Below are 18,999 nucleotides of genomic sequence, written 5' to 3' on the forward strand. Positions count from 1 at the left end.
CCCATCTATAGGGCACAGGTTAGACTGTGGGGGCCCCATCTATAGGGCACAGGGCAGACTGTGGGGGCCCCATCTATAGGGCACAGGGCAGACTGTGGGGGCCCCATCTATAGGGCACAGGGCAGACTGTGGGGGCATCTATAGGGCACAGGGCAGACTGTGGGGGCCCCATCTATAGGGCACAGGGCAGACTGTGGGGGCCCCATCTATAGGGCACAGGGCAGACTGTGGGGGGCCTCATCTATAGGACACAGGGCAGACTGCGGGGGCTCCATCTATAGGGTACAGAGCGTACACATCACCTGCACATATAGGAGTGGTAGATACAGTTATGCTCAAAAGTTTACATACCCCGGCAGAATTTTTTCTTTCTTGGCCTTGTTTCAGACAGAGCTGTGGAGTCGGTAAGCCAAACCTCAGACTCCTCAATTCCCATGACTCCGACCCCCTCATACATGACTCCGACCCCTTCATACATGGCCCCGACCCCCTCATACACGACTCCGACCCCCTCATACATGGCCCCGACCCCCTCATACACGGCTCCGACCCCCTCATACACGGCTCATGTGTAAGTGATGAATTTACTGCAGCACAGATTCATCTCAGATAAAAGTCCAGACCCTGAGATCAGGAATAGGACGGACATTTATAGGACATTTCATAACTTTCCCAAATTCTTATGAAAAAATATTCCCCACAAACTGCATTGAACTCCTGCACCCAATGTATTATATATTTTAGGAGTCGGAGTCGCTCCATTTTATACCGACTCCACAGCCCTGGTTTCAGAGAATATGAATGATAATGAAAAGCCTTTTCCTCCACTCATGGTTACTGGTTGGGTGAAGCCATTTATTGTCAAACTCCTGTGTTTTCTCTTTTTAAAGCTTAATGACAACCAAAAACATCCACATGACCCTGATCATAAGTTCACATACCCCGGTGATTTTGGCCTGATAACATGCACAGAATTTGACACAAATGGGTTTGAATGGCTACTAAAGGTAACATCCTCACCTGTGACCTGTTTGCTTGTAATCAGTGTGTGTGCATAAAAGCTGAGTGAGTTTCTGGGATCCAGACAGACTCTTGCATCTTTCATCCAGCCACTGATGTTTCTGGATTGTGAGTCATGGGGAAAGCAAAAGAATTGTCAACGGATCTACGGGAAAAGGTAGTTGAACTGTATAACACAGGAAAGGGATACAAAAAGATATCCAAGGAATTGATAATGCCAGTCAGCAGCATTCAAACTGTGATTAACAACTGGAAAATCAGGGGCTCTGTAAAAACCAAACCACGGTCAGGTAGACCAACAAAAATTTCGGCCACAACTGCCAGGAAAATTGTTCGGGATGCAAAGAAAAACCCACAAATAACATCAGCTGAAATTCAGGACTCTCTGAAAACTAGCGGAGTGGATGTTTCAAGATGCACAATAAGGAGGCACTTGAAGAAAAATGGCTGCATGGTCGAGTCGCCAGAAGAAAGCCATTACTGCGCAAATGCCACAAAGTATCTCGCCTACAATACGCCAAACAGCACAGAGACAAGCCTCAAAACTCCTGGAACAAGGTAATTTGGAGTCATGAGACCAAAATTGAACTTTTTGGCCACAACTATAAACGTTACATTTGGAGAGAGGTCAACAAGGCCTATGATGTAAGGAACACCATTCCTACAGTAAAGCACGGAGGTGGATCACTGATGTTTTGGGGATGTGTGAGCTACAAAGGCACAGGAAACTTGGTAGAAGTTGAAGGAAAGATGAATGCAACACGTTATCAGCAAATACTGGAGGCAAATTTGCACTCATCAGCCCGGAAGCTGCGCATGGGACGTACTTGGACGTTCCAACATGACAACGATCCAAAACACAAGGCCGAGTCGACCTGTCATTGGCTCCAGCAGAACAAAGTGAAGGTTCTGGAGAGGCCATCTCTGTCTCCTGACCTCAATATCATTGAGCCACTCTGGGGAGATCTCAAGCGCGCAGTTCATGCTGGACAGCCCAGGAATTTACAGGAACTGGAGGCTTTTTGCCAAGAAGAATGGGCAGCTTTACCATCTGAGAAAATAAAGACCCTCATCCACAACTACCACAAAAGACTTCAAGCTGCCATTGATGTTAGAGGGGGCAATACACGGTATTAAGAACTGGGGTACGGGAACTTCTGATCAGGGTCATGTGGATGTTTTTGGTTGTCATTAAGATTTAAAAAGAGAAAACACAATAAATGGCTTCACCCAACCAGTAACCATGAGGGGAGGAAAAGGTTTATGGTTATCATTCATATTCTCTGAAACAAAGCCAAGAAAAGAAAAATTGTGCCGGGGTGTGTAAACTTTTGAGCACAACTGTACATATACACACACATTCACACTATATATATGGTACAGACAGATGCGTCATTATACACAGGCAGGCACATATACATTAGGTGCGGTATATGAAGCTACATGTAGAACCCCTTATTAGAGCAGCTTTCACCCTACACTGTGTGCAGAATTATTAGGCAAGTTGTATTTTAGAGGATTATTTTTATTATTGATGAACAACTATGTTCTCAATCAACCCAAAAGACTCATAAATATCCAAGCTTGATATTTTTGGAAGTTGGAGTGGGTTTTTTTTAGATTCGGCTATCTTAGGAGGATATCTGTTTGTGCAGGTAACTATTACTGTGCAGAATTATTTAGGCAACTTAATAAAAACCAAATATAATCCCATCTCACTTGTTTATTTTCGCCAGGTAAACCAATATCAGTGCACAACATTTAGAAATAAACATTTCTGACATGCAAAAACAAAAACCAAAAAGTTAGTGATGAATATAGCCACCTTTCTTTATGATGACCCTCAGCAGCCTCCATCCATAGATTCTGTCAGCTGCTTGATCTGTTTTTGATGAACATTGCGTGCAGCAGCCACCACAGCCTCCCAGACACTGCTCCCAGAGGTGTACTGTTTTCCCTCCCTGTAGATCTCACCACAGCCTCCCAGACAGTGTTCCCAGAGGTGTACTGTTTTCCCTCCCTGTAGATCTCACATTTTATGATGGACCAAAGGTTCTCTATGGGGTTCAGATCAGGTGAACAGGGGGGCCATGTCATTATTTTTTCTTCTTTTAGACCTTTACTGGCCAGCCACGCTGTGGAGTAGTTGGATGCATGTGATGGAGCATTGTCCTGCATGAAAATCATGTTTTTCTTGAACGATACCGACTTCTTCCTTACCACTGCTTGAAGAAGTTGTCTTCCAGAAACTGGCAGTAGGTCTGGGAGTTGAGCTTCACTCCATCCTCAACCTGAAAAGGTCCCACAAGTTCATCTTTGATGATACCAGCCCATACCAGTACCCCACCTCCACCTTGCTGGCGTCTGAGTCGGAGTGGAGCTCTCTGCCCTTTACTGATCCAGCCTCTGGCCCATCCATCTGGCCCATCAAGAGTCACTCTCATTTCATCAGTCCATAAAACCTTTGAGAAATCAGTCTTCAGATATTTCTTGGCCCATTCTTGACGTTTTATCTTATGTTTCTTGTTCAGAGGTGGTGGTTTTTCAGCCTTCCTTACCTTGGCCATGTCCCTGAGTATCGCACACCTTGTGCTTTTTGATACTCCAGTAACGTTGCAGCTCTGAAATATGGCAAAACTGGTGGTGAGTGGCATCTTGGCAGCTTCACGCTTGATTTTCCTCAATTCCTTTTTTGGCCAACACGCTTCTTGCGACCCTATTGGCTATTTGCCATGAAATGCTTGATTGTTCGGTGATCACGCTTCAAAAGTTTGGAAATCTCAAGACTGCTGCCTCCCTCTGCAAGACATCTCACAATACTGGACTTTTCAGAGCCGTCAAATCTCTCTTCTGACCCATTTTGCCAAAGAAAAGGAAGTTGCCTAATAATTAAGCACACCTTATATAGGCAGCACGGTGGCTCAGTGGTTAGCACTGCAGCCTTGCAGCGCTGGGGTCCTGGGTTCAAATCCCACCAAGGACAACATCTGCAAGTAGTTTGAATGTTCTCCCCGTGGTTGCGTGGGTTTTGCTCCGGGTTCTCCGGTTTCCTCCCACACTCCAAAGACTGATGGGGAATGTAGATTGTGAGCCCCAATGGGGACAGTGCCCATAATGTCTGTAAATTGTGTGAATTGTAAAGTGCTGCGGAATATGTTGCCGCTATATAAATAAAAAGATTATTATTATTATATAGGGTGTTGATGTCATTAGTCAACACCCCTCCTCATTACAGAGATGCACATCATCAGATTTACTTAATTTGTAGTTGACTCTCAGACTATGCAGCTTGGAGGAGGACGACATGTAGAAAAAGTATCATGTGAGCAAAATACGCATTTGCCTGATAATTCTGCACACAGTTTATATACAGTATACACGTGTCTTCTTACCTTGCCGTGGACGCGGATACAATCATAGTAATATCTCCATTCATCAGCAACGAACTGAACATCGACCGTAAGAGCCAAACCGGGGGCGAAGCGATCCTGTGTGGAGAGGAGCAGATCAGGGGCGCACACTACAGGGGTCACACTGACACATACAGGAGGAGCGCACACTACAGGGGTCACACTGACACATACAGGAGGAGCGCACACTACAGGGGTCACACTGACACATACAGGAGGAGCGCACACTACAGGGGTCACACTGACACATACAGGAGGAGCGCACACTATAGGGGTCACACTGACACATACAGGAGGAGAGCACACTATAGGGGTCACACTGACACATACAGGAGGAGAGCACACTATAGGGGTCACACTGACACATACAGGAGGAGCGCACACTACAGAGGTCACACTGACACATACAGGAGGAGAGCACACTATAGGGGTCACACTGACACATACAGGAGGAGAGCACACTACAGAGGTCACACTGACACATACAGGAGGAGAGCACACTACAGGGGTCACACTGACACATACAGGGGGAGCGCACACTACAGGGGTCACACTGACACATACAGGAGGAGCGCACACTACAGAGGCCACACTGACACATACAGGAGGAGCGCACACTATAGGGGTCACACTGACACATACAGGAGGAGAGCACAATACAGGGGTCACACTGACACATACAGGAGGAGCGCACACTACAGAGGCCACACTGACACATACAGGAGGAGCGCACACTACAGGGGCCACACTGACACATACAGGAGGAGAGCACACTACAGGGGTCACACTGACACATACAGGAGGAGAGCACACTACAGAGGCCACACTGACACATACAGGAGGAGCGCACACTACAGAGGCCACACTGACACATACAGGAGGAGCGCACACTATAGGGGTCACACTGACACATACAGGAGGAGAGCACACTACAGAGGCCACACTGACACATACAGGAGGAGCGCACACTATAGGGGTCACACTGACACATACAGGAGGAGAGCACACTATAGGGGTCACACTGACACATACAGGAGGAGAGCACACTACAGGGGTCACACTGACACATACAGGAGGAGCGCACACTACAGAGGCCACACTGACACATACAGGAGGAGCGCACACTATAGGGGTCACACTGACACATACAGGAGGAGAGCACACTACAGAGGCCACACTGACACATACAGGAGGAGCGCACACTATAGGGGTCACACTGACACATACAGGAGGAGAGCACACTACAGGGGTCACACTGACACATACAGGAGGAGCGCACACTACAGGGGTCACACTGACACATACAGGAGGAGCGCACACTATAGGGGTCACACTGACACATACAGGAGGAGAGCACACTATAGGGGTCACACTGACACATACAGGAGGAGAGCACACTATAGGGGTCACACTGACACATACAGGAGGAGCGCACACTACAGAGGTCACACTGACACATACAGGGGGAGCGCACACTACAGGGGTCACACTGACACATACAGGAGGAGCGCACACTACAGGGGTCACACTGACACATACAGGAGGAGCGCACACTACAGAGGCCACACTGACACATACAGGAGGAGCGCACACTATAGGGGTCACACTGACACATACAGGAGGAGAGCACAATACAGGGGTCACACTGACACATACAGGAGGAGCGCACACTATAGGGGCCACACTGACACATACAGGAGGAGCGCACACTACAGAGGCCACACTGACACATACAGGAGGAGAGCACACTATAGGGGTCACACTGACACATACAGGAGGAGCGCACACTACAGAGGCCACACTGACACATACAGGAGGAGCGCACACTACAGGGGCCACACTGACACATACAGGAGGAGAGCACACTACAGAGGCCACACTGACACATACAGGAGGAGCGCACACTACAGGGGTCACACTGACACATACAGGAGGAGAGCACACTACAGAGGCCACACTGACACATACAGGAGGAGCGCACACTACAGGGGCCACACTGACACATACAGGAGGAGCGCACACTACAGGGGCCACACTGACACATACAGGAGGAGCGCACACTATAGGGGTCACACTGACACATACAGGAGGAGCGCACACTACAGGGGCCACACTGACACATACAGGAGGAGCGCACACTACAGGGGCCACACTGACACATACAGGAGGAGCGCACACTACAGGGGCCACACTGACACATACAGGAGGAGCGCACACTACAGGGGCCACACTGACACATACAGGAGGAGCGCACACTACAGAGGCCACACTGACACATACAGGAGGAGCGCACACTACAGGGGCCACACTGACACATACAGGAGGAGCGCACACTACAGGGGCCACACTGACACATACAGGAGGAGCGCACACTACAGGGGCCACACTGACACATACAGGAGGAGCGCACACTACAGGGGCCACACTGACACATACAGGAGGAGCGCACACTATAGGGGTCACACTGACACATACAGGAGGGGCGCACACTACAGAGGCCACACTGACACATACAGGAGGAGCGCACACTATAGGGGTCACACTGACACATACAGGAGGAGCGCACACTATAGGGGTCACACTGACACATACAGGAGGGGCGCACACTACAGAGGCCACACTGACACATACAGGAGGAGCGCACACTATAGGGGTCACACTGACACATACAGGAGGAGCGCACACTACAGGGGCCACACTGACACATACAGGAGGAGCGCACACTACAGGGGCCACACTGACACATACAGGAGGAGCGCACACTACAGGGGTCACACTGACACATACAGGAGGAGCGCACACTACAGGGGTCACACTGACACATACAGGAGGAGCGCACACTATAGGGGTCACACTGACACATACAGGAGGAGCGCACACTACAGGGGTCACACTGACACATACAGGAGGAGCGCACACTACAGGGGTCACACTGACACATACAGCAGGAGCGCACACTACAGGGGTCACACTGACACATACAGCAGGAGCGCACACTACAGGGGTCACACTGACACATACAGGAGGGGCGCACACTACAGGGGCCACACTGACACATACAGGGGGAGCGCACACTACAGGGGCCACACTGACACATACAGGAGGAGCGCACACTACAGGGGCCACACTGACACATACAGGAGGAGCGCACACTATAGGAGCCACACTGACACATACAGGAGGGGCGCGCACTACAGGGGCCACACTGACACATACAGGAGGAGCGCACACTACAGGGGTCACACTGACACATACAGGAGGGGCGCACACTACAGGGGCCACACTGACACATACAGGAGGAGCGCACACTACAGGGGTCACACTGACACATACAGGAGGAGCGCACACTACAGGGGTCACACTGACACATACAGGAGGAGCGCACACTACAGGGGTCACACTGACACATACAGGAGGGGCGCACACTACAGGGGCCACACTGACACATACAGGAGGGGCGCACACTACAGGGGTCACACTGACACATACAGGAGGGGCGCACACTACAGGGGCCACACTGACACATACAGGAGGAGCGCACACTACAGGGGCCACACTGACACATACAGGAGGAGCGCACACTACAGGGGCCACACTGACACATACAGGAGGAGCGCACACTACAGGGGTCACACTGACACATACAGGAGGAGCGCACGCTATAGGGGCCACACTGACACATACAGGAGGGGCGCACACTACAGGGGCCACACTGACACATACAGGAGGGGCGCACACTACAGAGGCCACACTGACACATACAGGGGGAGCGCACACTACAGGGGTCACACTGACACATACAGGAGGAGAGCACACTACAGGGGTCACACTGACACATACAGGAGGGGCGCACACTACAGAGGCCACACTGACACATACAGGAGGGGCGCACACTACAGGGGTCACACTGACACATACAGGAGGAGCGCACACTACAGGGGTCACACTGACACATACAGGAGGGGCGCACACTACAGAGGCCACACTGACACATACAGGAGGGGCGCACACTACAGAGGCCACACTGACACATACAGGAGGAGCGCACACTACAGAGGCCACACTGACACATACAGGAGGAGCGCACACTATAGGGGCCACACTGACACATACAGGAGGAGAGCACACTATAGGGGCCACACTGACACATACAGGGGGAGCGCACACTATAGGAGCTACACTGACACATACAGGAGGAGCACACACTACAGGGGCCACACTGACACATACAGGAGGAGCGCACACTACAGAGGCCACACTGACACATACAGGAGGAGCGCACACTACAGAGGCCACACTGACACATACAGGAGGAGCGCACACTACAGAGGCCACACTGACACATACAGGAGGAGCGCACACTATAGGGGCCACACTGACACATACAGGAGGAGCGCACACTACAGGGGTCACACTGACACATACAGGAGGAGAGCACACTACAGGGGTCACACTGACACATACAGGAGGGGCGCACACTACAGGGGCCACACTGACACATACAGGAGGAGCGCACACTACAGAGGCCACACTGACACATACAGGAGGAGCGCACACTACAGAGGCCACACTGACACATACAGGAGGGGCGCACACTACAGGGGTCACACTGACACATACAGGAGGAGAGCACACTATAGGGGCCACACTGACACATACAGGAGGAGCGCACACTACAGGGGTCACACTGACACATACAGGAGGAGAGCACACTATAGGGGCCACACTGACACATACAGGAGGAGCGCACACTACAGGGGTCACACTGACACATACAGGAGGAGCGCACACTATAGGGGCCACACTGACACATACAGGAGGGGCGCACACTACAGAGGCCACACTGACACATACAGGAGGAGCGCACACTATAGGGGTCACACTGACACATACAGGAGGGGCGCACACTACAGAGGCCACACTGACACATACAGGAGGAGCGCACACTATAGGGGTCACACTGACACATACAGGAGGAGAGCACACTATAGGGGCCACACTGACACATACAGGAGGAGCGCACACTACAGGGGTCACACTGACACATACAGGAGGAGCGCACACTATAGGGGCCACACTGACACATACAGGAGGGGCGCACACTACAGAGGCCACACTGACACATACAGGAGGAGCGCACACTACAGGGGTCACACTGACACATACAGGAGGAGAGCACACTATAGGGGCCACACTGACACATACAGGAGGAGCGCACACTACAGGGGTCACACTGACACATACAGGAGGAGAGCACACTATAGGGGCCACACTGACACATACAGGGGGAGCGCACACTATAGGGGTCACACTGACACATACAGGAGGAGAGCACACTATAGGGGCCACACTGACACATACAGGAGGAGCGCACACTATAGGGGCCACACTGACACATACAGGAGGAGCGCACACTATAGGGGCCACACTGACACATACAGGAGGAGCGCACACTACAGGGGTCACGCTGACACATACAGGAGGAGAGCACACTACAGGGGTCACACTGACACATACAGGAGGAGCGCACACTATAGGGGTCACACTGACACATACAGGAGGAGAGCACACTATAGGGGCCACACTGACACATACAGGGGGAGCGCACACTATAGGGGTCACACTGACACATACAGGAGGAGCGCACACTACAGGGGTCACACTGACACATACAGGAGGAGCGCACACTATAGGGGCCACACTGACACATACAGGAGGAGCGCACACTATAGGGGTCACACTGACACATACAGGAGGAGAGCACACTATAGGGGCCACACTGACACATACAGGGGGAGCGCACACTATAGGGGCCACACTGACACATACAGGAGGAGCGCACACTACAGGGGTCACACTGACACATACAGGAGGAGAGCACACTATAGGGGCCACACTGACACATACAGGGGGAGCGCACACTATAGGGGCCACACTGACACATACAGGAGGAGCGCACACTACAGGGGCCACACTGACACATACAGGAGGAGCGCACACTATAGGGGCCACACTGACACATACAGGAGGAGCGCACACTACAGGGGTCACGCTGACACATACAGGAGGAGAGCACACTACAGGGGTCACGCTGACACATACAGGAGGAGCGCACACTATAGGGGTCACACTGACACATACAGGAGGAGCGCACACTATAGGGGTCACACTGACACATACAGGAGGAGAGCACACTACAGGGGTCACACTGACACATACAGGAGGAGAGCACACTATAGGGGCCACACTGACACATACAGGGGGAGCGCACACTATAGGGGTCACACTGACACATACAGGAGGAGCGCACACTACAGGGGTCACACTGACACATACAGGAGGAGCGCACACTATAGGGGGCACACTGACACATACAGGAGGAGCGCACACTACAGGGGCCACACTGACACATACAGGAGGAGCGCACACTATAGGGGCCACACTGACACATACAGGAGGAGCGCACACTATAGGGGTCACACTGACACATACAGGAGGAGAGCACACTATAGGGGCCACACTGACACATACAGGGGGAGCGCACACTATAGGGGCCACACTGACACATACAGGAGGAGCGCACACTACAGGGGTCACACTGACACATACAGGAGGAGAGCACACTATAGGGGCCACACTGACACATACAGGGGGAGCGCACACTATAGGGGCCACACTGACACATACAGGAGGAGCGCACACTACAGGGGCCACACTGACACATACAGGAGGAGCGCACACTATAGGGGCCACACTGACACATACAGGAGGAGCGCACACTACAGGGGTCACGCTGACACATACAGGAGGAGAGCACACTACAGGGGTCACGCTGACACATACAGGAGGAGCGCACACTATAGGGGTCACACTGACACATACAGGAGGAGCGCACACTATAGGGGTCACACTGACACATACAGGAGGAGAGCACACTACAGGGGTCACACTGACACATACAGGAGGAGAGCACACTATAGGGGCCACACTGACACATACAGGAGGAGAGCACACTATAGGGGCCACACTGACACATACAGCAGGAGCGCACACTACAGGGGTCACACTGACACATACAGCAGGAGCGCACACTACAGGGGTCACACTGACACATACAGGAGGAGAGCACACTATAGGGGCCACACTGACACATACAGGGGGAGCGCACACTATAGGAGCTACACTGACACATACAGGAGGAGCACACACTACAGGGGCCACACTGACACATACAGGAGGAGCGCACACTACAGAGGCCACACTGACACATACAGGAGGAGCGCACACTACAGAGGCCACACTGACACATACAGGAGGAGCGCACACTACAGAGGCCACACTGACACATACAGGAGGAGCGCACACTATAGGGGCCACACTGACACATACAGGAGGAGCGCACACTACAGGGGTCACACTGACACATACAGGAGGAGAGCACACTATAGGGGCCACACTGACACATACAGGGGGAGCGCACACTATAGGGGCCACACTGACACATACAGGAGGAGCGCACACTATAGGGGTCACACTGACACATACAGGAGGGGCGCACACTACAGAGGCCACACTGACACATACAGGAGGAGCGCACACTATAGGGGTCACACTGACACATACAGGAGGAGAGCACACTATAGGGGCCACACTGACACATACAGGAGGAGCGCACACTACAGGGGCCACACTGACACATACAGGAGGAGCGCACACTATAGGGGCCACACTGACACATACAGGAGGGGCGCACACTACAGAGGCCACACTGACACATACAGGAGGAGCGCACACTACAGGGGTCACACTGACACATACAGGAGGAGAGCACACTATAGGGGCCACACTGACACATACAGGAGGAGCGCACACTACAGGGGTCACACTGACACATACAGGAGGAGAGCACACTATAGGGGCCACACTGACACATACAGGGGGAGCGCACACTATAGGGGTCACACTGACACATACAGGAGGAGAGCACACTATAGGGGCCACACTGACACATACAGGAGGAGCGCACACTATAGGGGCCACACTGACACATACAGGAGGAGCGCACACTATAGGGGCCACACTGACACATACAGGAGGAGCGCACACTACAGGGGTCACGCTGACACATACAGGAGGAGAGCACACTACAGGGGTCACACTGACACATACAGGAGGAGCGCACACTATAGGGGTCACACTGACACATACAGGAGGAGAGCACACTATAGGGGCCACACTGACACATACAGGGGGAGCGCACACTATAGGGGTCACACTGACACATACAGGAGGAGCGCACACTACAGGGGTCACACTGACACATACAGGAGGAGCGCACACTATAGGGGCCACACTGACACATACAGGAGGAGCGCACACTACAGGGGCCACACTGACACATACAGGAGGAGCGCACACTATAGGGGCCACACTGACACATACAGGAGGAGCGCACACTATAGGGGTCACACTGACACATACAGGAGGAGAGCACACTATAGGGGCCACACTGACACATACAGGGGGAGCGCACACTATAGGGGCCACACTGACACATACAGGAGGAGCGCACACTACAGGGGTCACACTGACACATACAGGAGGAGAGCACACTATAGGGGCCACACTGACACATACAGGAGGAGCGCACACTATAGGGGTCACACTGACACATACAGGAGGAGAGCACACTATAGGGGCCACACTGACACATACAGGGGGAGCGCACACTATAGGGGCCACACTGACACATACAGGAGGAGCGCACACTACAGGGGCCACACTGACACATACAGGAGGAGCGCACACTATAGGGGCCACACTGACACATACAGGAGGAGCGCAAACTACAGGGGTCACGCTGACACATACAGGAGGAGAGCACACTATAGGGGCCACGCTGACACATACAGGAGGAGCGCACACTACAGGGGTCACGCTGACACATACAGGGGGAGCGCACACTATAGGGGTCACGCTGACACATACAGGAGGAGAGCACACTATAGGGGCCACGCTGACACATACAGGAGGAGCGCACACTACAGGGGTCACACTGACACATACAGCAGGAGCGCACACTACAGGGGTCACACTGACACATACAGGAGGAGCGCACACTATAGGGGTCACACTGACACATACAGGAGGAGCGCACACTATAGGGGTCACACTGACACATACAGGAGGAGAGCACACTACAGGGGCCACACTGACACATACAGGAGGAGAGCACACTATAGGGGCCACACTGACACATACAGCAGGAGCGCACACTACAGGGGTCACACTGACACATACAGCAGGAGCGCACACTACAGGGGTCACACTGACACATACAGGAGGAGAGCACACTATAGGGGCCACACTGACACATACAGGAGGAGCGCACACTATAGGGGTCACACTGACACATACAGGAGGGGCGCACACTATAGGGGTCACGCTGACACATACAGGAGGAGAGCACACTACAGGGGTCACACTGACACATACAGCAGGAGCGCACACTACAGGGGTCACACTGACACATACAGGAGGAGAGCACACTATAGGGGCCACACTGACACATACAGCAGGAGCGCACACTACAGGGGTCACACTGACACATACAGCAGGAGCGCACACTACAGGGGTCACACTGACACATACAGGAGGGGCGCACACTACAGAGGCCACACTGACACATACAGGAGGAGAGCACACTATAGGAGCCACACTGACACATACAGGAGGAGAGCACACTACAGGGGTCACACTGACACATACAGGAGGGGCGCACACTATAGGGGCCACACTGACACATACAGCAGGAGCGCACACTACAGGGGTCACACTGACACATACAGGAGGAGCGCACACTACAGAGGCCACACTGACACATACAGGAGGAGCGCACACTACAGGGGTCACACTGACACATACAGGAGGAGCGCACACTATAGGGGCCACACTGACACATACAGGAGGAGCGCACACTACAGGGGTCACACTGACACATACAGGAGGAGCGCACACTACAGAGGCCACACTGACACATACAGGAGGAGCGCACACTATAGGGGTCACACTGACACATACAGGAGGAGAGCACACTATAGGGGCCACACTGACACATACAGGAGGAGAGCACACTATAGGGGCCACACTGACACATACAGGAGGAGAGCACACTATAGGGGTCACACTGACACATACAGGAGGGGCGCACACTATAGGGGCCACACTGACACATACAGGAGGAGCGCACACTATAGGGGTCACACTGACACATACAGGAGGAGAGCACACTACAGGGGCCACACTGACACATACAGGAGGGGCGCACACTATAGGGGTCACACTGACACATACAGGAGGAGAGCACACTACAGGGGCCACACTGACACATACAGGAGGAGCGCACACTATAGGGGCCACACTGACACATACAGGAGGAGAGCACACTACAGGGGTCACACTGACACATACAGGAGGAGAGCACACTATAGGGGCCACACTGACACATACAGCAGGAGCGCACACTACAGGGGTCACACTGACACATACAGCAGGAGCGCACACTACAGGGGTCACACTGACACATACAGGAGGAGAGCACACTACAGGGGTCACACTGACACATACAGCAGGAGCGCACACTACAGGGGTCACACTGACACATACAGCAGGAGCGCACACTACAGGGGTCACACTGACACATACAGGAGGAGAGCACACTATAGGGGCCACACTGACACATACAGGAGGAGAGCACACTATAGGGGCCACACTGACACATACAGGAGGAGAGCACACTATAGGGGCCACACTGACACATACAGCAGGAGCGCACACTACAGGGGTCACACTGACACATACAGCAGGAGCGCACACTACAGGGGTCACACTGACACATACAGGAGGAGAGCACACTATAGGGGCCACACTGACACATACAGGAGGAGCGCACACTATAGGGGTCACACTGACACATACAGGAGGGGCGCACACTATAGGGGTCACGCTGACACATACAGGAGGAGAGCACACTACAGGGGTCACGCTGACACATACAGCAGGAGCGCACACTACAGGGGTCACACTGACACATACAGGAGGAGAGCACACTATAGGGGCCACACTGACACATACAGCAGGAGCGCACACTACAGGGGTCACACTGACACATACAGCAGGAGCGCACACTACAGGGGTCACACTGACACATACAGGAGGGGCGCACACTACAGAGGCCACACTGACACATACAGGAGGAGAGCACACTACAGGGGCCACACTGACACATACAGGAGGAGCGCACACTATAGGAGCCACACTGACACATACAGGAGGAGAGCACACTACAGGGGTCACACTGACACATACAGGAGGGGCGCACACTATAGGAGCCACACTGACACATACAGGAGGAGCGCACACTACAGGGGTCACACTGACACATACAGGAGGAGCGCACACTACAGAGGCCACACTGACACATACAGGAGGAGCGCACACTATAGGGGCCACACTGACACATACAGGAGGAGCGCACACTACAGGGGTCACACTGACACATACAGGAGGGGCGCACACTATAGGGGTCACACTGACACATACAGGAGGAGAGCACACTACAGGGGCCACACTGACACATACAGGAGGAGCGCACACTATAGGGGCGACACTGACACATACAGGAGGAGAGCACAATACAGGGGTCACACTGACACATACAGGAGGGGCGCACACTATAGGGGTCACACTGACACATACAGGAGGAGAGCACAATACAGGGGTCACACTGACACATACAGGAGGAGCGCACACTATAGGGGTCACACTGACACATACAGGAGGGGCGCACACTATAGGGGCCACACTGACACATACAGGAGGAGCGCACACTATAGGGGTCACACTGACACATACAGGAGGAGAGCACACTACAGGGGCCACACTGACACATACAGGAGGGGCGCACACTATAGGGGTCACACTGACACATACAGGAGGAGAGCACACTACAGGGGCCACACTGACACATACAGGAGGAGCGCACACTATAGGGGCCACACTGACACATACAGGAGGAGAGCACACTATAGGGGTCACACTGACACATACAGGAGGGGCGCACACTACAGGGGCCACACTGACACATACAGGAGGAGAGCACACTACAGGGGCCACACTGACACATACAGGAGGAGCGCACACTATAGGAGCCACACTGACACATACAGGGGGAGAGCACACTATAGGGGCCACACTGACACATACAGGAGCGCACACTATAGGAGCCACACTGACACATACAGGAGGAGCGCACACTACAGGGGCCACACTGACACATACAGGAGGAGCGCACACTATAGGGGTCACACTGACACATACAGGGGGAGAGCACACTATAGGGGCCACACTGACACATACAGGAGGGGCGCACACTACAGGGGCCACACTGACACATACAGGAGGAGCGCACACTATAGGGGTCACACTGACACATACAGCAGGAGCGCACACTATAGGGGCCACACTGACACATACAGGAGGAGCGCACACTATAGGGGTCACACTGACACATACAGGGGGAGAGCACACTATAGGGGTCACACTGACACATACAGGAGGAGCGCACACTATAGGGGTCACACTGACACATACAGGAGGAGCGCACACTATAGGGGTCACACTGACACATACAGCAGGAGCGCACACTATAGGGGCCACACTGACACATACAGGAGGAGCGCACACTATAGGGGTCACACTGACACATACAGGAGGAGCGCACACTATAGGGGCCACACTGACACATACAGCAGGAGCGCACACTATAGGGGCCACACTGACACATACAGCAGGAGCGCACACTATAGGGGCCACACTGACACATACAGGAGGAGCGCACACTATAGGGGCCACACTGACACATACAGGAGGGGCGCACACTACAGGGGCCACACTGACACATACAGGAGGAGCGCACACTATAGGGGTCACACTGAAACATACAGCAGGAGCGCACACTATAGGGGCCACACTGACACATACAGGGGGAGAGCACACTATAGGGGCCACACTGACACATACAGGAGGGGCGCACACTATAGGGGTCACACTGACACATACAGGAGGAGAGCACACTACAGGGGCCACACTGACACATACAGGAGGAGCGCACACTATAGGGGCCACACTGACACATACAGGAGGAGAGCACACTATAGGGGTCACACTGACACATACAGGAGGGGCGCACACTATAGGGGCCACACTGACACATACAGCAGGAGCGCACACTATAGGGGCCACACTGACACATACAGGAGGAGCGCACACTACAGGGGTCACACTGACACATACAGCAGGAGCGCACACTATAGGGGTCACACTGACACATACAGGGGGAGCGCACACTATAGGGGCCACACTGACACATACAGGAGGGGCGCACACTATAGGGGTCACACTGACACATACAGGAGGGGCGCACACTACAGGGGTCACACTGACACATACGGCGGGAGCGCACACTACAGGGGCCACACTGACACATACAGGAGGAGCGCACACTACAGGGGTCACACTGACACATACAGGAGGAGCGCACACTATAGGGGCCACACTGACACATACAGGAGGAGCGCACACTACAGGGGTCACACTGACACATACAGGAGGAGAGCACACTATAGGGGTCACACTGACACATACAGCAGGAACGCACACTACAGGGGCCACACTGACACATACAGGAGGAGCGCACACTATAGGAGCTACACTGACACATACAGGAGGGGCGCACACTATAGGGGCCACACTGACACATACAGGAGGGGCGCACACTTTAGGGGCCACACTGACACATACAGGAGGGGCGCACACTATAGGGGTCACACTGACACATACAGGAGGAGCGCACACTATAGGGGCCACACTGATACATACAGGAGGGGCGCACACTACAGGGGTCACACAGACACATACAGGAGGAGCGCACACTATAGGGGCCACACTGACACATACAAGAGGGGAACACACTATAGGAGCCACACTGACACATACAGGAGGGGCGCACACTATAGGGGCCACACTGACACATACAAGAGGGGAACACACTATAGGAGCCACACTGACACATACAGGAGGAGTGCACACTACAGGGGTCACACTGACACATACAGGGGGAGCGCACACTACAGGGGTCACACTGACACATACAGGAGAAGCGCACACTACAGGGGTCACACTGACACATACAGGAGGAGCGCACACTACAGGGGTCACACTGACACATACAGGAGGGGCGCACACTATAGGGGTCACACTGACACATACAGGGGGAGCGTACACTATAGGAGCCACACTGACACAAACAGGGGGAGCGCACACTATAGGAGCCACACTGACACATACAGGAGGGGCGCACACTATAGGGGTCACACTGACACATACAGGAGGAGCGCACACTATAGGGGCCACACTGACACATACAGGAGGGGCGCACACTATAGGAGCCACACTGACACATACAGGAGGGGCGCACACTATAGGGGCCACACTGACACATACAGGAGGA

The 18,999-nt window shown here is 53.4% G+C and overlaps 1 protein-coding gene across 1 annotated transcript in view; it reads right to left on the minus strand.

The window, feature by feature from the left end:
• Positions 1 to 18,999, minus strand: part of CFAP221 (cilia and flagella associated protein 221) — a 214,888-nt gene that overhangs the window by 164,191 nt on the left and 31,698 nt on the right. The window contains exon 5 of the mRNA XM_073647564.1: positions 4,413 to 4,508. Coding sequence (XP_073503665.1) covers positions 4,413 to 4,508 — 96 coding nt within the window. The remainder of the gene's footprint in view (positions 1 to 4,412; positions 4,509 to 18,999) is intronic.

The sequence above is a fragment of the Phyllobates terribilis genome, unplaced genomic scaffold, assembly GCF_046119375.1.
Source record: "Phyllobates terribilis strain yellow unplaced genomic scaffold, ASM4611937v1 Scaffold_9__5_contigs__length_417890890, whole genome shotgun sequence".
Classification (NCBI taxonomy): Eukaryota; Metazoa; Chordata; class Amphibia; order Anura; family Dendrobatidae; genus Phyllobates; species Phyllobates terribilis.